The sequence below is a fragment of the Abrus precatorius genome, unplaced genomic scaffold (genome assembly GCF_003935025.1).
Source record: "Abrus precatorius isolate BTA unplaced genomic scaffold, Abrus_2018 Scaffold3, whole genome shotgun sequence".
NCBI classification, from domain to species: Eukaryota; Viridiplantae; Streptophyta; class Magnoliopsida; order Fabales; family Fabaceae; genus Abrus; species Abrus precatorius.
Window position 1 is genome coordinate 15,134,327 of NW_020874373.1, and position 21,380 is coordinate 15,155,706.

Below are 21,380 nucleotides of genomic sequence, written 5' to 3' on the forward strand. Positions count from 1 at the left end.
TAAAGTAGTAAGTTCTTCATATGTGACATTATCTCAATATTTTCATAGATATTGGCTGATATTAATTAGCTTAAAAGTCATGGGTTGGGAATATCGATTCATTAACGGGTGCAGATTAGATAGAAGAAAAGGCTATTTTTTAATCAGTAATTTGTTGTGGGTTAGAACAAAAGGAGGCCCACTTTTTAAAAGGAGTCAAGTTTAGTTTAGATAAACCCAAAAGATAATTTATTCGTTTTGGGTCAAACGATAAATTTATTTGACTTAAGCTCCACTTACGTTGTTGAAAGAAGCCCAAGCCCAAGCCCAAACCCAAACCCAATTATAAGCCCAATCCGTTTGACTGGGGCAGGTCAGGTCTGATAACAACCCCGTCCATCTGCTACTCCTACAAAACAATACAAAATCATAATATTATTATTTAATTCTAATTTATTTATGTTTGTCAATTATTGGGAAAAGAGTGAAAAAGGGAAGAAGAGTCTGAGGGTATGGGACCCACAAACTGTGATCAATCACCAAACCCTTTCGTTCCCAATCCAACGGCTCTGATTCTCTCTAGTTTTCTCATCACTCCACATGAAGGATAAATACACAAACCCAAAGAGAGATGGTTAGAGAAGAGAAGAATAGCCCCTCAAACTCTGTTCCAGTTTGAGAGAAGAAAACACAGAAGAGGGAGAGAGAAACTGATGCAGAATACGCATACACCACTTCTGCCAGAGAGATAGAGTGTGTGTAAGGTGTAAGAATTTGCAAAAGAAGAAAGTTTGCAAATTTAACAACACAGAAGAAGATCTGTGATTTCTCTTCTGTTTTTGGTCGCTGGTGTTGCTTATTTGCAGGGGAAGAACAAAAAACGCATACCCTTTTTCTCTTAGCCTGAACTTGTATCATTGTAAGTTTTCTTCACTTTATTGTTGAGACTGATTTGTTGTATGTTCTTTGTTTTGAGCCCTTCCTTTCATGTTGTAGGATACTTATTACAAGGAATTGTCTCCTTTGGAGGATAGATCTTGAGTTTGGAGGCAAACCGTCACACTTTGGTATTCCAATTCTTTTCAACTCTTATCTGAATCATGTTTGCACAGTTCACCACACTCCACACCCATAAACCCGAATTGGCCTTTGTTCCTTCATTTTTAGCCCCTCCAACTCAGTGCTGGGAATTACCGTATCTGTGGTTCTGAGTTGGTTGTGGAATGAAAAATTGAAACTTGGTTGATTTTTGGTCTGTAGAAATGGAGACAGAGGAGAGGAACCAGAGAGGATGCAAGGCTTCGGAGCCAGAGTTTTTCTTGCAGTGGGGTAACAGAAAGAGGCTTCGATGTGTGAGGGTGAAAGACCCTCGGATTTCAACGAGACTTAACGGTGGAATCCGAAGGAAGCTTGCTTCTGCAGTGGATCATCGTTCTGGTCTCGCTGTGTCAGAGAAAGAAACCACTCATCTTCAGCAACCACCACCCAATCGCCTCACAAGGTGCTAACAACAATCATCATGGAGTTTTCTTCATATTCTTCTCCCCTTTCTCTCTTTCTCGCTGGTTTCCTAGAGAAGTTGTGATTTTGGTTTATGTAATGTAATGATGCTATTTCCTCTGGTGGGTTGTTGAGAATCTCTCTCAGAGGAAGAGAGCAGAAGCATCGAAGAGAGATTTTCCCCCCTTTTAATCCATTTTGTTTGGTTTCCCAGAAGATAATAAAAACTGGGTTTTGATTTATGTAATGTGACGATGTGGTTTCCCTTTGTTTGGTTGATGGGAAATTCTCTCAGCAAGAGAAGCAAAGCAGCAAAGGGAGAAAAATTTTCACTTTTGTTTTTCCATTTACCGTTGGTTTTTTCGGCTGAGAAGAAAAAAAAATGATTTTTGGTGATGTAATGTCAATTTTTTTTTTCATTCCCAGATGGGGTGCCGTAAGCATGTACTTACCCTTCTGGGTGGAACTGTTTCCTTGTTTTTTATTTTCTTAATTTTTTCTCATAATTGGAAGGCATTAGATCTGTTATATCTGTGATAATGCTTGAAATTTCCCTTTTTCCGTCAATTTTTTTTTTGTGATTTTTGATGTGGAAGTTGGGTGCAGGAATTCCGACGGGGCGATACTCCGGTCGTCGGCCGGCGAGAATAGGAAATCGTCGTCGCCGGAGAAGGAAGACCGGTACTACACAACAAGGGGGTCGGCGGAGGAAAACGGTAAAATCTCCGGCGATGGGAACAACGGAGAAGAAAGAGCCCTTGTTTGGCCCAAGCTTTACATCACTCTCTCTAGCAAGGAGAAAGAAGAAGACTTTCTTGCTATGAAGGGTTGCAAGCTTCCTCAGCGACCCAAAAAAAGGGCAAAGATAATCCAAAGAAGCTTACTTGTAAGTTAATTTTCTTTTTTTCTGTTTTAATTTTTTTTTATGTTAATTTTGTTTAGTGGGAAAAAGAAAAATTGTGGTGGGTGAATTTGGGTTGGGATCTTTATTATATTTCTGATTCACACCTAATCGCTTATTTGTGTTGGGTTACAGTTGGTGAGTCCTGGAGCGTGGTTGACTGATATGTGCCAAGAGAGATATGAAGTTAGGGAGAAGAAAAGTAACAAGAAGGTACGTGGTTGGTGGGGTGTGTTGTGTGGTGTACTTTGCTTTTGTGACTAGATCTACAACTTGTATATATTCTCTTTATTCATATGCCATAGATTGCTGATGGATTGGGTTTTGGATGCAGAGACCAAGGGGGTTGAAGGCTATGGGAAGCATGGAAAGTGACTCTGAATGATTATGGTGCCATAACATTTGAGCGGATCCACAACAACACAAGAGGGAGAAGCCCTGCCCTTTTCTGCTGAAACCTGAAATATTTTGGAGATGATGATGTTTGAATTGATGATTCAAGTTTTTTTTATTTGTGTTCACAAGTCAATTGGGATGACATGTATGCGCCCCCTCATGTTTTTGTAAACGAGTAAGATCCGGTCCAATCCATTTCAATTAATTAAGAAAATTATTTTCTCAGCTTGTATCTTTCTCCATCTCTCTCTCTCTCTCTCTCTCCAATTAAGTTCCGCACCCTCTTCATGGATTTTTTTTCTTTCATTTTTTTCCCCGGGTTTCAAGAGAAGCCTGGAGGGGGAAATGGGCAGCGTGAGATTGGATGATGTTTCTGGCAAAACCCAGTTATGCATGTTATGCCCCACCTTCGGAGATGATGTTATTAAAACACACAGTTTTTGACCACCAGACGAAGCTTGAAAACAATTAAAGATAGGGCAGGGGTTAACCAATAAGGAAAAAAGAGATTTCAAGGATTGTAAGCCTCATGCATATCCATCATTCTGCAGGGTAGCATAAGTCCAAATAAAGCATCACCTACATGTACTACCACGGTATCTCACTGATTTTTTTGTTGTGTCTATCTAAACGCTTGTCTAGAGGAGATTTTGATAAAAAAGAAATGAGGCGCGTGCATATTTATTCATGTTGTATACCATTTTGGTACCCATATCACTTTTTACCATGTGCTATTTTAAGCTCAAGGCTGAAAATTAAAAGAAGTATAGAATTTGTTTTTAAAATGGTGTATAGATTATGCTGATGTGTTCAGATGTTAATTTACACAAAATAATAATAAAGGGTGGGATTTACCATGATTATATTATGCGCCCGCCTCTAGAAAGTTATGTCCAAGTTCATACTAAGGAGAGCCTAGACAGTTAAGCGTGTATGCCACAATTCTCAAAGGTGCAATCCCATACCACCGAAATTTCTATGATCCCACAACCTTGTTCACATCTGCGAGTGTTTCAGTAAAGGTAGTTGAAACACGTGAAAGGTTATAGTGCAAGCTTTTATTTATGTGAAAATAAGGTTGAGTTGTATTCAATCATTCTAATAAAGGATTCAGGCATCACCAGTGCCAAAAATTTGAGAAAAGGAAAGAACGAAGGGCACCCAATATTTCCCTTTGGTTTTGGTTGGCTTTTGTTTTCAGCAACGCATACACAACGGGACAAGAGATCTGCCACCCCAAGTTCTTTGCTGGATATAAAATTTGGATAAAATATATTTTATATGTTGTCACTTAACACAAATTGACCTTTGGACATTGAAAAAAAATACAGATTGGTTGTGTGATGTGAAATAAATCACTGATCATAAAATAATCACAAGAATAAACCGTTTCATAAAATCATAAAAGAAAAAAAAAATTGACTTGTTAACACCGAAGACAGCTATACAAACGTGCATGTTTGCCCCTTTGAAGGTACCATTTTCCATTTTCTAGCTTTTAGAAAGGATATTATTATACAAAAAAAAAAAAGTGTTGCAACGCGCTGTGCCTTCGTCGTGCTCAACAATCAGCAACTCTCTCCTTTTCTAATATCTCTCGTTTAAGTTAATTCCTAGCTAGTACTTAAACAGATTTCATCATAAAAGCGTGTATTTATTTGAATAGATTGTTTTGCACTAAATTTCATTAATGTTATTATTTTACTAAATAGATAATTTAGTAGAAACTTGGAGTAAAAACAGTTTTTTTTTTCACATAATAAATCAAATAAATAAGACTTAGTATCTGATATATTTTCTGAAACGACAAAACTTTAGATAAGTTCTTTATAACTTGTTGGGATTAAAATTGGCTACACCACCTATCTTAGGATTTAGAAATTTTATGCCATGATAACATGTTCAAGTGTAAGAAACCGTTAGGCCTAGTAACTCTACCTCCCTAATAGTGCTTTCTTTTTAAAGCAACAGAAGCACCTATATCTAAAAAGAGGGCATGGCGTGGGCTAAGTCCTTTGGTCATTTAGCAAAATTTGGTTGACATGATATTCTCTCAGCAATAGCCTCTAACTTGGCACAGTGTACCCATGATGTCAAAGAATACAAACCATCAAAGCAAACAAACAGATGTGACATTGCTGTACTTTCTCTCACAAGGCAAATGTAGTATCTTAACTGTTCTTTTTCTTTGAACTTGTGATAGATCAAGTACGTGCTCACAAATTCAAAGAATGCTTGTGTATATGTATAAGTTACTGTTGTATATAGCCAAAAAATAATTATTATTATTGTTTCTCAAAAGGGTTATTCATATATTGTCTCAACTCTCAACAAGTGTACACCTGGAGGAAGTTCACATAATCATATATGTACAATGGGCTTGTTGTATCTTTGAGAGACTATTACATCACTTGTATGTCTGAATTTTCAAGTGTTTTTGCCCATGAAAATTCACAAATAGCGTATAAGAGAAGAAGTAAACAAAGTCAACCATTTGCTTTGTCATTTTATCTTTTGAATATAGAAATACATTTACTCGTCTACTTTTCAACGCATATATTTTGTCCTCTCTCCTGAAGGATGACCGGTGGGTGCTGCACCATTTCAAACAGAAAGGGATGAGAACAGAAAGAACCTCTCACACTATCCCATCTTTCAAGTGTCTCCTTCACCACCTTTTGACATTTTGCAAGCTTTATTGCAATTCAAGACTGCGATGGTTCCTTTTTTACTATCAAACCAGGAAACTCAAATTAAGGGTTACTAAAGATATGATTTGTAAGTTGGTCTAAAAGTAGCAGAAAAACAAAATTAAGCAATACATATGCAAGTACTTGGAATAAAGAGTTAATAATTATGTGGTATATCTAGTTGCAAGGCATGGCCAACTAATCTCCAAATGAAGATAACAATCTTGGGAGACCAAAGCAAATGAATTGAAGGATTAGATGAATTTTGGATGAGCACCTGTTCATCATTGACCTGTGGTGTAATCAATCAACTATGTGGCCTAGCAGCTTGAAGCATCTCAACAATGAGAGTCTTAACATCCCTGAAAGAACAGTAAAGGAATCACTTCTCTGCAGAAAAGAAAACCAACCAAAATGCTTCAAGATAGGTTATTTTGCCTAATTCCTTATCAGAAACCCATATGGCCATGGCAATAAGAACCCTACAACCTACTTATAACTTAATCAGCAAGGAGTCCTTTGCATGGACACGATTAATCCCATCCTAAGAGGATGATAGTAGAAAGAAAAGTGAAAACAGGGGAGGTTGTTATCTGATAATTTAACAGCATCAAATTTAATCAATTGAACAGTCAAGCATATACTAATACCATTTTCATAGATGTTCACACAAAAGCACGGGTTGCAAAAGTAAACTGGAAAACAGGAGCATATTTCATCTAATGAATGTAGATATGTCCTTTTCAGCAGGAGATGGGAGTTTATGTAAAATATGATGTCTTACTTTCTATCTTCTGCACGTCGTGGGAAAGGGACTCGAAGCTTGAAAGTATCACCCTGATAACCAGCCTACAAAAAGATGTATAATTCCTCTAATAAAGAAAGTAGATATTGCAAACTCAAAAAAAATAAATTAAAAAGCTGCAGATGAGGATAAAAGACTATTGAAACTTGAAAGGACCAACTTAATAAAGATTTCATTTGTCAAATTTATAGATGATTTTTTAACATTTCAAATTAAAGAAAACAGTGCTAAAGGAATGGGCACATAAATGATATAAAAAAAATAACAGTGGCAATACCTTAACGTTGAAACCAAGACTATCCAAATCCAGTATGTATGCAAAGTCCACCTGCAGATGATGAACAATTCAGTTAAACTATGGTCGAACATCATCCCCTCATCCCTCAGAAAAGAAGCCAGAACATATTATTTTGTTATTGACCTTTCCAGTGCCCTAAAGCTCTAGCATTGATGGCATAAACATTTAATAAAAAATTGGTGAATACATGACAATCAGAAAGTAATCCTTCTAGTCTTATGCCTGTCTAGTTGATGCCCCACTCAATATTACTCTCATACACTTAGATATTATATTGCACACCGGGAATTTGACATGATATTAACAATTGAATAAAATAGCCTGGCCTGTTCTATGCTGAAATTTTATATACAGTCAAGATGACATACTGGAACTGATGTCCAATGCTGCACAATCACTTTTGTATCTTCAGCATGATCTTTGTTCATATGAGACTGTCAAATAACACAATTTATATTAGAATAAAAAATGTCTGACTTCTGTTTTCTGAAAGCCATTTTAGATGTGTCAAAATGGGTCACTTAGAAAGCACTACCGCCACTGGCTTGGAAAACTTAGCTACAGGATCAACTTTTGCAGATTTATACTCGTCCCCACTAAACTCTGCAATCGAAGTTAAAAGATAACCAATAATATTATACTGTAAAGGATAGAAAACACAAGAAATTCACTGGTGGTCCAGAGATGATATTTGTTCATTGCTAAAGCCTCTAATTGTGATGGCCAGCCATAATGATCAATAACAATTAAGTAGATATTAAAGATAAAATTTTCACCCCAAAATGCAATGATACATCACATATTCTTTGCAATGCAAGCTATCCTAAAACCCGTATAGTTTCTAATCAAAGCATTTACTTGGAAGACAGTTTTGATCATCCCACATAAAGCAGAATGCGCTATCATCAAGAAATACTCAACTTAGAATTAAGAGACAGGATCCGTTGACATCAGGTTTCAAACTTTAACATTTACACTACTTAATAACTTTTTATAAAATGTAAGATTGATTAATCCAACCGTTAGTTTAAAGTTTTTATCAAATAAATCAACTTTATAAAATTTCATATAAAATCAAAATTAATAAATAATTCATTACAGGTATTATGTTTTTAAAATACAAGTAAATATCGAATTTAAGATAACATACCTACAAATGTTTAAATTGTGTGAAATTTGATATATATGATCATGAAGATAATATAAAATAATTCAACAACTGAACTGGTCAATCTTACATTCTATGAAAATGTATTAAGAGGTGTAAGTATTTAAGTTTAATACTTAGTGTCAACGGATTCTAACTCTAAAAATAAAATGAACTTAGTACCTTGTTTTAGTTTTGATATTGGGCTTGTATACTTCAAAATATTTACTAGGAGTCATGATGCTTTGGTATCACTTTAGGGGTGTGGTAACTTTGATGCTTAAGTGTTTCTTAATTAGTCAAGAAGCCCATAAGTAACAAAGAGAATAAAATAAATCCTCTAAAAGAGTTTGTCTCTAAAGTGAGAGTATGGATGAATCCACTCCTAAATTTTTGTTGGTTAAGATCACAATACATTTTAAATTAAATCAAGAACGAACACACCCTTACTTGTTCATTTCAGAGACAAGGTCATCATATAAGTGCTTTCTGCCAATTTCATGCCATCCAAACATCCACAAATCTAACCCTAAAAGCTCTCCATTTGTATGCAAATCACCCTAACCTTCAAGGTTTCAACCATAAATAAATAATCCTTCACCCATTCCCCTCTTCTACCCTATCCTCCAGTTTAAACTAACTACCTACACCAAACATTTTAACTGCTCAGCATACCTATTACATATAATTAACTATTAACTATTATTCTAAAAATTAACTACTATTTATTATTCTAAAATACTACTTTCTGGATCTTATCAGGATGACAAGAAGTTTACATGATAATATTTTATTTTATTCCTCTCATTCAAAAAAATAAATAAATCAAATAAGCAAAGTGATTACTTAAATGAAAAGTTAACCCTCCCTTCCCTTCCCTTCCCCTCCAAACTCCATCCAAAGATAACTAGAGGAACCTTGCACAACAGTATTAACAACAAAATTAACCTACAAGAATGGCATGGTTAACAAACCTCCTGATCCTAACAAAGCTGTGGCAACACCTGACACAAATCGTACAACTTTTGGTTCAATGCGCATGAATCGGAAGTCTCCAAAGTCAACCTTCAATATTTGAATTTTTTTCACAGTTTCTAATTATACAACAATAAGCATAAGGAAAATGTGAGCTATAGAGAACAATGATAAACCAAGTTACCCAAAATGCATTGGGATGTCTTTCCAAATATGCAGCTCGAGTGGCTTCTTTATCATTTTCTGGTACCTGAAAAAAAAATTCAAGAATGAATTCAAACTTTTAAACCTTCATATAATGATTCTGTAATATAATAGTTATGTAATCCAATACACAATAGTAAAAGGAATAGGAAATGAAACCACAGAAAGAAACAATGTTTAACTGGGAAATAAACAGAAGATAATAACTTACAGTGATAGCATCACCATGTAAAGTAATCACTAAATCAGTCCTATCTTCAGGATCTCTAGCCACAAGCAATGAGCATTTAGGATTGGCAGTTAAATCCTGCAAGAAAAAGACTCTTTAGCAATGGAAGCAAGCTTTTAATTGGGTAGGTGTCGGACACGAAAGGTGTTCTCATGAATTATAATTGTTAACAAGGCCATGTTCTGGTTGAGGCAATAAAGCATAGGATTTGAAATTGAAATTGTGATATTGTTGCAAGCCAAATTCAGCAAAATGTACTGGATAATTATATATATAAGCCAGTTCACTATACCTCAAACATCAAATCTCATATTTCTTATGAAGTCAGTTCAGTTCACAAGCCCAAACAAGTTTAATCTTTAACTTATTTACATTATCATATTTTAACAATAGGAAAATTTGGGGAATGAAAAGAAAAAAGATAAACCTTTGTATGAACTGCCAGGTCGCTCACTGCTAATATAGGATATCCATTTGCATCACATGCAAAGTCAGCCATAGACCCTGATGGATAACCCTCAAGCTTCTGCACATTAAAAATAAAAACAGATGAAAAGAGGGTATTCAAGTTGTCTGCTAATAAATAGTAAAACAAATTCCGAATATATGAACACCAAAAGGCAGTCAGATTTCAATATCATTGCTCTACCAAACATGGAATTTAATCATTTTATTATTGTTGTTGTGTTTGTCATTGTTACTTTGGTGGGATTGTTACTTTGGTGGGAAGGGTGTTTATAGTTCCCTTTGTCTTTTAGTACAAGAAAAACCTGAATACTGTGGTGTGAATGAAAGGTCACAACCAAACTTCCAAAGAGGCAAAACTCTCTCTCTCCATTCTTTTGTAAGTCATATTGCTCAAATATGCTTTCAGCAATGTGTCCAGTTAAAGCTATATATAAATTGATATTGTGCCAGCCCAGACCTATATAAATCACACAACACTTTTTTTTAGAAGAAAAGGATGATTGCTGTTCATTTCAACATCTGAAAAGATACCTAAATTAACTCTTTGATTCTCATAAATTACACTGAGAAATAATCACCGATTTCTCACCAGAGGAAAAAACTATCAGTTTATAAGTCATTGTAAGGAAAGTATAGAAACCTTAGAGAATGTAGAGAGCATCCCTCGTACGCTACGATCAAGAAAAGTTCGAATTTCCTCAACTGGTGTAAGTCTAGCAGCATTTTCCTATCATAACAAAACAACCCCAATAAATTAAAACACAACCAATCTTCCTGGAAGTACAAACACAAAAATAAACATTAAATTTCAACTACTTTGAAGTCCACTCATAACATATTGAACTGATAACTAACAGATAAAATACCTGATGTGCCTGAATTAATTGAAAGACATCATCTTTGTTGATGTTAGCATCACTAGGGGACACAGTCTGATTCAGAAACAGCAAAAGCACAAAATTATTATTATTATTATTCATGAGCTGTGGTCATCGTCATTGAAAAACACAGACTTTCAACTATTAAGCAGTTCAGAGTTTCGAATCACCCAATAAAAGAAGCAAAAAAAAAATAAAAATAAAAATTGGAATCATGTTATGCAAAGTTAAAATTTTGAAGCGAGCAAGCAAATTATTGTGGAAATGGGTGGAAGAAAACGTGTGCGAGAGAGAGAGGTACCGGAGCGGAGGATTGGGGCGAGGTGGCCATGGAAAGGGTGAGAGAGAGAGGGGAGAGAGAGGGCGAGGAAGGGTTGCGTGTGAGAGGGAAGGAAAGGGTTTTATGGCCATTTGGGCGACAAAAAAGGGAGACCCTTGTCAATGGCATCACCATACTCTTCATCTTGCGCGCGTTTGTGTGTCACTCTCTCTAACAACACTACAACTGCACCAAATTCTCCCTTTCTTCTAAGGAAATAGTGAATTGCATGGTGAGGAGTCTCCCAAGTCCAAACAAATCTTTTCCAAATTGTACTTCCTCTATTCTTTACACTTCAATAGCTTTACTTTCTTCGTTTATTATTCTTATGTTACAAATTTAATAAAATAATTATTTTTATACCTTCAATAATTAATCTTTATTTAATAAAAATAATAAATAAAATAAAATAATGATAATTTCTTTTCCTCCTTTTTATAAAAAAGATTAGAGATTTTATTTGTATTTGATATAAGATTTCTTCTAAAATTTTGGGAATATTTTATTAATTTTTTAATATTTTTTATTCATTAAAAAACATTTCTAACATTTTAATACGATGTAATAAAATTAATTTTTTTAGTTGTTATAGTATTATTAGATTCTTAAATTATATATTTAATTTTATTAATTAGACATTATTGAATCAATATATTTATTTTTTAGATTTAAATATGAATATGTTATTATAAAATAAATCGATACTTTATTTTCTTTAATAATAAAGTTTAACTTTACTTAGGGGTATATTTTAAATATTGTAATTAAATTTTCAAAAATAAAATATTAACTATTTCAACCACTTTTCTTGATTTATATAATTTAGTTACAATATTTTTATTAAACAAATTAAAAAAATTATTATATTTAAAAAGGTATAATAAAAATAATAAGTGATAAAATTTATAAAATTAATTTATCAATCATTATATTAATTTGTATACAAAATTTTGAACGTAAAAAAAAAGAGGAAGTATGTTTACAAAAAAAAATTAGGAACATTTTAATAAAAGTTAATTTTAAAAAAAAATGTATTTAAGTTAAAAAGTATAAAATAGTGTATATTTTTTTATATTTCGGGAGTTAGTACATGTAATAAAAATTTTATTATTTTTACCAATAAAAATTATCTAAGTGACAAAAGACTTGATATATTTTATATCTTAAGTAAGGTAACATATTTTATTTAAAAAATATTTATATTATTAATAAAAGCAAAATGAATGAAGAAGTAAATTAAAATATCATATGACAATTATAGTAAAAAAAATTTACTATTATACCTAGATATTTTACACTTGCAACAGGATAATTAGAATTGAAGTCTTAAGATAATTAAATAATTATTTTAAAATCTTTTCAAAATTTTGTTAATGTTGATTTTCCTTCACTTTAAAATAAGGATTTTTTTAAAACTTAAAAAGCTTGGTTAGTCAGATTTTTTATAGTTGAGTTAAATATTTAAATATAATAAATTATTTTATTAAAAAATATTTATTAGATTAAAGACTCAAAAGTGTAATAAATATTAAATATCTCTACAAGTATTGTTTTCAAACTCATAATAGTACAATAATAAAAGTAAAACTTTATCACACTAGATATAGTCAACTTCGTCAATTATAGATATCATTGAACTTAATTAAAAATTAAATTATCAAAAATATTATTAATCATATTTAAAATTTTAATACGAAATCAAAATTTTAATCCAAAAAATAAAAAAAATTGTAGCATTAAAAAAATTATAAGAAGCACAAACTCATACAGTGAAAATTGAACTTTAAATACAAGCTTATGCTAAAAATAATTATAAAAATACAAGTCTTTAAACTTAAATTAGTTAAACTTCGAGAGGAATTATAGACAACTTAAAAGGTACATATACAAGTGAATCATAACTCTAAAATTATCTAAAATATAAACAAGTGAGTCGTAATTTTAAAATTGTCTAAAATATTATAATTCATACTCTCTCTTAATATTAGATAATATTTTATTGGACTTATTCAAAACCTTTAAAGATGTGTAGATTTTAAAACACTTGTAATTTTTTATAATTATATTATTTACCATAAAATCTCTTATAATGATTTTTTAAAACAAATTTCACTCAATTTTTTCATTCTGCTATAGGACACCATTTATGTGTGGATGAAAAGTCTCATGTTGTACCACTATACAATGTCATATGTTCATGTTATGTATAGCTCAATGTCGGTGGCTATGGTGACACGGTCGTTAAAATTTCGTTGTGGTGTGGCAGAATTGTATGGTAGCGCAAAAAAAAGTCATATTATGTCATTTCTGCCATGGTAGTCGTTATGACATTTTTTGTTAAAAAATGAGTTTTTTTGCAGTTTTGGGCCAGACTCGATCCAGTCCAAATACCCAACCCTAAAGTCTAGGTTTTTCCCTCTCTTCTCCTTATGATCTCTCTCTCTCTCTGTGATCTCTTTCGGCTCTCTGTGACTTCTCTCTCTGCTCTCTGCTAAGATATCTCTTTGTTTCGGGCTCCTTAGGTTTTTGTTGTGGTGCAGTTCGTCTTCATTTTCAATGACTGCACCTGTATCTCTGGCAACTCTAACCTACATTTCTGACGACTACACCTCCATCTCCAACGACTCCATTTTTTCTAGTAGCTATTTTTTTAATTTTTTCTTAATTTCCCTCTTTTAAGTTTTACCCTTTCCATCTTTTAATTTCTACCTCTCCCACATCTCTATTTTTTCTTTGATTTTCCTATAAAAAAAAATCTATTTATTTCAGCTACCTTTAACATGGCTCAACATAAATCTTCATCAAATTGTTCAAGAGCTTCTAATCGTTCTGACCCGGGATGGAAATATGCTTATTCGGTGAAAGATGGAGATACAAACAATATTGTATATAACTTTTGTAGAAAAGTTATGAGTGCTGGAATCACTAGAATGAAACATTTAATTGGAAAGAAGGATAACGTGAAAGCTTGTCTCAAGTGTCTAAAAGAAGTTAGAAAAGAGATTGAGACATATCAAAAAGAAAAAAAGAGTCAAAATAATTTTGAGATGCCAAATGTGATAAACTTTGAAGGTATAAGTTATGATGAAAGTGAGAATGAAGAAGATACCTAAACTGTAACGCCCCAAATTTCACGAATTAATTAGCAACTCTTGGATTAGAACTTCTCGCTGTCTCTGACTTTCTAGTATCAAAAGGAGTAGATGGAAATTAAAATTTTTAGAATAGTGATTTATTTTAGAGTTGGAATTTTAGGGAAAATTGCGTGCAATACTTAGTTTCAGGATCATCCAGGACTAATTTACTCTGCAGTACTGTCTAAAGTGTCCACTGATAATTCTGTCCAGAAAGTATATTTTCGTTCTATTTGAATTATTAAAAATAATAATAATAATAATAATTAATTAATAAATATATTTATCATAATTATCTTTTTCGAAAAGCGTGAGATTTGGTAATCATTACTATGGATTTTCAATGATTACTTAGCCGTCATAATTTTGCACAAAATTTCACGAGATCTAGTAATCATTCCCTTGAAGATCCCAAAAATCTAGTTTGGCCACTAAGATTGCATGCAATGGATCTTGTTCCCTGATTCGTAGACCAAGTCACTTCGGAACTTTCTTGTCTTGTCTTACAAATTCCAACATGATTTCCTTGAAATTGCCACCATGTCAAATGTCCTTTCAAATGTCAACCAAGTCGCGTCAAATTCCTCGTTGGCCAATTATTTTGCATGCATGCTGTCCAAAGCTTTAAGCCTTGATACTTTGTGCCGATTCTTGGAACTTGCCTCACCAAAAACCGTGTGCATGCAGCCTAGACCATTCCATGCAGCTTGCTTATCAAAATACACTAAGTGTTACTTGCAAGCCTTTCTAAAATTCACTATTCGTGCACAGAAAAAAAAAAAAAAACCGTGAGCCCCTTTTCATGCAACAATCCTTTTACTTCAATTGGCCAATTGCAAAATTGGAAGCCTTAGAACCTTATCCAAGGAGCCTAGGGCCGTGAATCCATTCCCTTGGCCATTTCATTTTCACCTTTCATGCAAAAGGGGACACTTGGTCTGAATTTGCATTTTTGCTGCACCAAACCAAGAAACTATCTCACACTCTCTCTTGAAACCCTTCCACTTTCTCATTCTCTCCATCATCTCTTCAAACTGAGACCTCCCCTCCCCAAAAATCTCACATTCTCTCAACTTTTCAAGGCCAAAACCGAGAGACTCCAAGCACTCACCGTGTTCCTTGCTTGCTTTCTTCAAACCGAGACCACAACACCAAAAGGTAAGCCATTTCTCATCTTTACTTCCTTGATTTGGGGGAGCCGAACACCATAGCACCTTCCTCCACCTTTCTTTCTAATTTTCGTGTTGAAGGAACCCACTTTAGAGGGAGAACTTGAAGAATCTTGCCACTGTTTTTTTGGTCCAGCAAGCTTCCCTTGAAGATCAACCATTTCCAGCCCTTCTCTCTTCAATCTCACGTCCAAAAATCAAAGGCAAGGGGGAGTTCTCACCTTGCTTGATTTTGCATGTTGCAATTTGATGTTCTTGCTTGTTTTTCCTTGATAAACTCTTGTATTTTGGACTGCATGTGGAAGTGACTTGAATCTGATTTTGCATGTTGAATCCCTTCAAAGAGTGTGTTATCTTCCCATTTACATGTCTCGGCCAGCCCCTAAAGAAAAAAGAAAAAAAAAAGAGTGGACTTTTTCTTAATCAACTTGATTCACAAAAAGGTTGAGACTTTGAAGTGTGCATGTTTATACATTGGACTGCATGTTGAATATACCCCAAATCTAAATTTGCATGCTAAGTTCTCAAAAAAAAACATGTGAACCTTTCTCTTAACGAATTCACTCTTAAAAGTCTGAACCATTGATGTGTGCGTGTGGTTTCTTTCCATTTGCATGTCTCGGATTTGTATACCTTTTGACTTGATCTCTTGTTCAAATATTGATTGACCCTTGGAATCAAGAAACCACAGATTTACACGTTAATTTTGCATCATTGCATGTTAATTTCAGCCCTGTGTATTTCGGTTTCACTCTTGAAAGTTTGGACATCCCTTAGGAAATTTGATGTACTGCACTTAGATGATGAAACCTTGTTTTTGCACAAAAATTTCCCCTGATTTAGTGGTGTGATGATTGAAAAAGAAGGAAGTAATAAGGAGGTTCATAAGGTTGGACAGTTTTGAACATTTTGAGGAAAAAGGCAAGGATTTCGTATTTTAGAACTTTAAAATAAATTGGGAGCATGAGAATGCACCATGGACATTAACCTTGTAAAAAGAAAGGACCAATAAACTTGAATGATTTTCGGTTTTGACAATAAGTGATGCAAATTATTTGGAGATGTCATGCTTGGATTGAACCTTGACGAATGTGTAAACTAAAGTGTTTAACAACCGAATTTTTGAAAGGAGAACCCTTGTATACGCCTCGGTCTTGTGTCCCTAAAAGCTTGATTTCTTATAAAATAAAATCATGAAACTTGGACAATGAGTTAGAGTCTTTGTATGTTGATTTTCCTACTTTAGTATGTTAGAAAACTTAAGTAAAATAATAAACGTGAGTGCTGGACAGATTTAACTCTTAGGGAAAAGATTAGTGTTTTCGCGCCTTGATGTCTTGTTTTATCTAGGTATAACCAAAGAGATTGGAAGCATTTTACCTTGAATTAATTGATTGAACCCATGCTGAATTTAATTGGTTGAATGATTGTTGTTGCTTGTGAGTTTGAGTGATTGACCTCGTGAGAAAAAAAAGTGTATGTTTTAATTTGGCCAAGCTTTGAAGTTAGGAAAGTTCTGAATATGGTTATGTATAAGTGCTGGAAAAATGTGATTGACATGGCTTTAAACTGTAATCACCTTTAGTTTTTAACGATGAAGGATGGTAAAACTTGTGCTTGGATGGTGTGACTTCATGAAACTTGGATGGTAAAGATTATAAGATGATGGAATGTGCCTTGTCTGCTTATGGGAACTGTGAACATAAAAAAATGTTTCATGCATTATATCATTTTCTTGAACGACTTGATGGCACAACAGAGGCACAGCTGTAGGTATTGGAGGTTCGGTCCCGAGTAGACCTACGGGGGTGGCAAAAGGGGGAACGGTCGACCTAGATGGCGCAGTAGAGCTCTCTGTGGCCGGGTCATGACCTTACTTGCAAGCCTTAGCCAAGCCCGACAAGAACTCCACATCCTAGGGTCGTTGAGGTCCACTCCCGAAGAGACCCAGTTTGGGGCCAGCACCAGTTTTGGGTGTTTTTGGAATAATGAAATAAATGTTTTCTGTGCAAATTGTGATGCAGGGAATGGAGTCCTCTGATCGCCACACGACTTGGATATGAAATTGTTAACTCTACACTAAAAGCTGGGCAAGTCGCTAGCAGTAGAGTAAGGGATCCCCATGCATACCATGTGCATAGAAAAAAGAAATTTTAGAGATGTATGATGAGGGTAGGGATTGCATCCATGCATCATGAGCATCATTAGTAGGCAGTGGATTGTTTTTTACTGTGAAATTGCTCTTGCATGCTAATGATTGTTACCATATTCTATGTATATCTCATGATGATGGTGGAATGTATTAATTGTTATGCCTTGTAGTAATTGATATGCTTGTGTCTGAAACGCCACCTTCCTTGGGGTATGGCAACTATATGTTAAATCGTGTTTGGAGAACTCACCCCTTGGCTGTATTGTCTCTGTTTTACTTTCCATGCATTATAGATGGCCAGGAACGGGACGAGAGTACTGGTCCTTCCCTCTGAGGAAGACATGTGGGTGTTCGACACCGCGGCCCAGCAGAGCATTTTCCGTGGTCGTGCCTACACCCTTCAGGGACGATATAGTGGAGGTTCATGGATTACTGAGTACGTGACTGAAGGTCCTATTGAGATTGTTTTCTCTATTCCTCCTGGAGACACACAGCTACCTTATCCCGCTCTATCCGCCTCACTCTCACCCACTTGTGTTGACCCTCGTAGCCCCAGTGCTAGACCTTTGCTCGCACCTATACCTTTCCCCCACCTCTTCTGAGGAGTCTGATCCTATGGAGGATTATTCTCCTCTCGACTGATTGGGATAGTTTGTCTGTTGTTGTTTCTTAGGGAACTGCTCTTAGGGAGTCAGTCTGTTTCATTCCATGTATCTCTGAACTATGTTAATTTTATGCACTTTAATTATGTCATTTTACCTTATCAGGTTGTAGTACTCTGAGATTGTTACTAACTATTTCCCTATCTATTGCATGAAGTTATTCAGTTATGATGGAGTATTGTTGTTGTTCTACTTTGGTTTTGTTATTATATTTTAAGGCCATAAACCTTTAAGCAGAAATATGATATGCTAGATGTGAGTTCAAAGAATGTGTTTATCTTTCCGCTTCTCCTGTTTAAAAAAAAAATCTCTCTATTTTTAGGCGTCACACAAACCCGTAGCGTTGTCATTGGAAATTAGAAAGGGCCAATGGACTTGTTTGTTAGAAAGCCAGAAAGTGACATTGAGAAAAAGAAAAAAGTAAAAATTGAGACAAACAAATATAAGAAAACAATGTGACAAAGAAGTCAAGGCAAGGATCCATCAATGCATAGCTTGATTTTGGTATCAAGCTAGCCTTTCCTTTAACCTTGTTAAACTGAAGAGCTTTCAAGAATTGCTTACAGCTGTTAGTGCCTTTGGTCTAAATTTACTGGCTCCAAGTTATATCATGATATATGAGTTTCACTTTTTTAAGAAAGAGTTAGAATATATTGATTCTTTGATGAAAGATCATAAGGAGCAATAGAGCAAACATGATTGTTCTATCATATCAGATGCATGGACTAATCGAAAGTAAAGATGTTTGATTAATTTCTTGGTCAACTCTCCTGCTGGGACTATGTTTATGAGGTCCATTGATAGATCTAATTTTGTGAAGAATGATAAAAATTTATTTGAGATGCTTGATACTCTTATGGAGGAGATTGGAGAAGATAAAGTTGTGCAAGTCATAACGAATAATGGGAACAATTATATTTTGGCTGGTAAGATGTTGAAAGCAAAAAGATAACATCTTTATTGGACTCCTTGTGCAGCTCATTACACAGATCTTATGCTTGAAGATATTAGAAAGCTTCTCTTGATAAAGGAGACAATTCAAAGGGAAATATTCTATTGTTGGCTTTATCTACAGTCATTCAAGTACCTTGACTTTGTTGAGAAATTTTACAAACAAGATGCAGTTACTAGATTTGCAACTTCTTTTCTATCATTAGAAAAGCTTCATCAAGAAAAAGCAAATCTTAGAAAGATGTTTACTTCTGAAGAGTGGTGTAAAAACAAGTTGTCAAAGGAAGTTAAAGAGAAGCAAGAAACAAAAATTCTATTAAATCCTGTATTTTGGAATAATGTGGTATATACTTTGAAAATCATGACTACTCTTGTTCGGGTATTACATTTGGTTGATGGGGAAAGAAGACCAGCCATGAGATATATTTATGAAGCAATGGAGAAAGGTAAAGAAGCTATTATGAAGTCATTCAAAAATAATAAAAGCAAATACAAAGATGTGTTTGCAATCATCGATAATAGATGGACTTGTCAGCTTCACCGTCTATTACATGCAGCTGGTCACATTTTGAACTTAAAGTTATATTATGACAACCCTCAAATAGAATTTGATTTGGAAGGTACAAATGGGTTGTATGATTGTATCAAGAGGTTGGTGCCAAGTCGGGATGTGCAACAAAACATACTACTTGAATCACCAATTTATAAGAGTGGCGGTGGTCCCTTTGGGTCCGACTTTGCAAAATCACAAAGAAAAGTATTACTTTTGGTAATTCATCAAAATCTTCAACATTTTAATTTTCAGGTTATAATTCATCTTTAAAGTCATAATTTATCTTTCATTTTATAGCTTAATAGTGGAGAATATATAGACATTTAGCTCCACATCTGCAGCAACTAGCTATCAAAATTTTGAGCTTGACATGTAGTGCATCCGAATGTGAATGCAACTGGAGTGTTTTTGAGGAAATAATTTCTTATTTCTTAAGTCTATTACTTTTTCTTAGAAATTAGAAAAAAAACTAATTAATATTTTTTTAATTAAACTCACGTTGCAAATTCATTCAAAGAAGAGGACTAGGAAAATTACATGACTTGATTTATGTAAAATATAACCAACAACTCAAAGAACATTACAATCTTAAAGATGTAATTGATCTAATTACACTCAATGATATTGACGAGTGTAATGAGTGATTGGTTGGAGAAATGGATGGTAATGCTGAAAATGACTTAGTTTTTTATGGTGATAACACTTTAAATTGGATAATTGTTTATGAAGTTTCTAGAATTGGAGAACCTGTAACATACACTAGGTATCATTCTAAGAAAAGAAAGAGTCCATCAAGTGGAATCACTATCAAAACTGTAAAAGTTTCTAAGATCAAAATATGTTTAACAACAAAAAGAAATGATAAAATGATTCTTAAAGATTATGATGAAGAATTAGAAGATGAAGAGATGTCAAAAGAAATTGAAGATAAATCTACCATAATCTGTCACGACAACCACTATAACTTTATAACAATTTTTTAAGTTTTTGCTATGAGCCGTCATCCATCGTTGATAACATTCTACGGCGATGAATCGGAAGGTTCAACTTACAAAAAATGGTCTCTAATGGAGGTATTCTTAATTTTAAGAATTTTGTTTTTCACAAAATTAGCAATATCGTTTGATTCATTGATTCATGTATCTATCAAATGAAATAAGGTTTTCTTATTGTTATATTAAGACACTGTAACAGGACACGGGCACAATTTAGCTTCACAGTAGAAGAATGCATATATATATTATTAGTTCTAACTTTTGCGTTAATTTTACGTTCATAAACACACGTCATAACAGCTTACAAATTCAAGTTTCCTCGAGTACTATTAGTCCAAGTTTCTACTTCCATCTTTGAACTTCAGATTCTGTGACAATAAAGATTGGCATAACATATTTTCAAATTACTAAGATTAAATATTATCTAAATAAGAAATTTTGTAAATGAATTATTTCCGAAAAGATAATTGTTTTTTAATAAGATACTTCAGGGAGTGTTCAAAAATACATTTTTTTGAAATATTATTAATATATACTTGAACCAAGCATATATTCAACAATGATTTTTTATTCTTAAATTAGTAAAAGTGAAAATTTTATTAATTTCATACTATTTTATTCTATTCAACAATTACTCTAATTTTTTAATTATATTTCTCTAATAACCAACATTACCGAAAAAGATACATATTATTAAACCCCAGAAAAGATACATTGATGTAATATTATTAAACTCACTCCGATTGTTAACTTGGCTGAGATATTGAATTACTTGTCAAAACGAATATATACATACACACGCAAGAGGTCGAGTGAAAATGTAATAATAAATGTAGCATAATGGTTGCTATAACTTTAAGTAGCCAACGACATTTATTATATTAAACTTTTTTAAAATCAGTCCCACCACTAAAATTGCATCAATTTCCACTGATTTAACCTTACTTAAGGCCAATTTACGTCGATTCATAGCCC

The 21,380-nt window shown here is 33.7% G+C and overlaps 3 protein-coding genes across 9 annotated transcripts; 2 read left to right on the forward strand and 1 right to left on the reverse strand.

Annotated features, from left to right (window-relative positions):
- The first annotated feature begins 496 nt into the window (after positions 1 to 496).
- LOC113861164 lies at positions 497 to 4,171 on the forward strand. Of its 3 annotated transcripts, none has more exons than XM_027493789.1 (6): positions 497 to 898; positions 976 to 1,046; positions 1,240 to 1,480; positions 2,086 to 2,365; positions 2,516 to 2,593; positions 2,715 to 4,171. In XM_027493789.1, exons 3-6 carry the CDS (start codon positions 1,242 to 1,244, stop codon positions 2,763 to 2,765), a joined length of 648 nt encoding a protein of 215 aa, XP_027349590.1. In that variant the 5' UTR covers positions 497 to 898; positions 976 to 1,046; positions 1,240 to 1,241; the 3' UTR covers positions 2,766 to 4,171. The 3 variants fall into 3 exon arrangements, with proteins under 3 accessions (XP_027349590.1, XP_027349592.1, XP_027349591.1); XM_027493791.1 differs by having other exon boundaries at positions 617 to 898; positions 2,516 to 2,597; XM_027493790.1 differs by having other exon boundaries at positions 617 to 898; positions 976 to 1,480.
- An 873-nt stretch (positions 4,172 to 5,044) lies between these two features.
- On the reverse strand, positions 5,045 to 11,045 carry LOC113861224. 5 transcript variants are annotated; one of them, XR_003504156.1, is made up of 14 exons: positions 10,772 to 10,980; positions 10,459 to 10,524; positions 10,233 to 10,319; positions 9,552 to 9,650; positions 9,107 to 9,202; positions 8,876 to 8,941; positions 8,691 to 8,781; positions 7,105 to 7,172; positions 6,938 to 7,003; positions 6,549 to 6,599; positions 6,251 to 6,315; positions 5,744 to 5,828; positions 5,452 to 5,507; positions 5,083 to 5,370 (listed from the first exon to the last, which is right to left on the reverse strand). XR_003504156.1 is itself a non-coding variant. In XM_027493900.1 (13 exons), exons 1-12 carry the CDS (start codon positions 10,931 to 10,933, stop codon positions 5,774 to 5,776), a joined length of 972 nt encoding a protein of 323 aa, XP_027349701.1. In that variant the 5' UTR covers positions 10,934 to 11,045; the 3' UTR covers positions 5,045 to 5,370; positions 5,744 to 5,773. The 5 variants fall into 5 exon arrangements, 3 of the variants coding, with proteins under 3 accessions (XP_027349701.1, XP_027349700.1, XP_027349702.1); XM_027493900.1 differs by lacking the exon at positions 5,452 to 5,507 and having other exon boundaries at positions 5,045 to 5,370; positions 10,772 to 11,045; XR_003504155.1 differs by having other exon boundaries at positions 5,452 to 5,828.
- A 7,642-nt stretch (positions 11,046 to 18,687) lies between these two features.
- On the forward strand, positions 18,688 to 19,737 carry LOC113862240. The gene is made up of 3 exons (XM_027495339.1): positions 18,688 to 18,832; positions 18,884 to 19,626; positions 19,708 to 19,737. Exons 1-3 carry the CDS (start codon positions 18,688 to 18,690, stop codon positions 19,735 to 19,737), a joined length of 918 nt encoding a protein of 305 aa, XP_027351140.1.
- The last annotated feature ends 1,643 nt before the right edge of the window (positions 19,738 to 21,380 follow it).

Coding starts and splice junctions, on each gene's coding strand:
- LOC113862240 (XM_027495339.1), top strand. CDS start 18,688: ATGTTTATGAGGTCCATTGATAGATCTAATTTTGTGAAGAATGATAAA. Junction 18,833..18,883: donor GAACAATTATATTTTGGCTG/GTAAGATGTTGA, acceptor CTCCTTGTGCAG/CTCATTACACAGATCTTATG. Junction 19,627..19,707: donor AAAGAAAAGTATTACTTTTG/GTAATTCATCAA, acceptor TTCATTTTATAG/CTTAATAGTGGAGAATATAT.
- LOC113861224 (XM_027493900.1), bottom strand. CDS start 10,933: ATGAAGAGTATGGTGATGCCATTGACAAGGGTCTCCCTTTTTTGTCGC. Junction 7,173..8,690: donor AGCTTTGTTAGGATCAGGAG/GTTTGTTAACCA, acceptor CTTCGATTGCAG/AGTTTAGTGGGGACGAGTAT. Junction 7,004..7,104: donor AGTTTTCCAAGCCAGTGGCG/GTAGTGCTTTCT, acceptor GTTATTTGACAG/TCTCATATGAACAAAGATCA.
- LOC113861164 (XM_027493789.1), top strand. CDS start 1,242: ATGGAGACAGAGGAGAGGAACCAGAGAGGATGCAAGGCTTCGGAGCCA. Junction 2,366..2,515: donor TAATCCAAAGAAGCTTACTT/GTAAGTTAATTT, acceptor GTTGGGTTACAG/TTGGTGAGTCCTGGAGCGTG. Junction 2,594..2,714: donor AGAAGAAAAGTAACAAGAAG/GTACGTGGTTGG, acceptor TTTTGGATGCAG/AGACCAAGGGGGTTGAAGGC.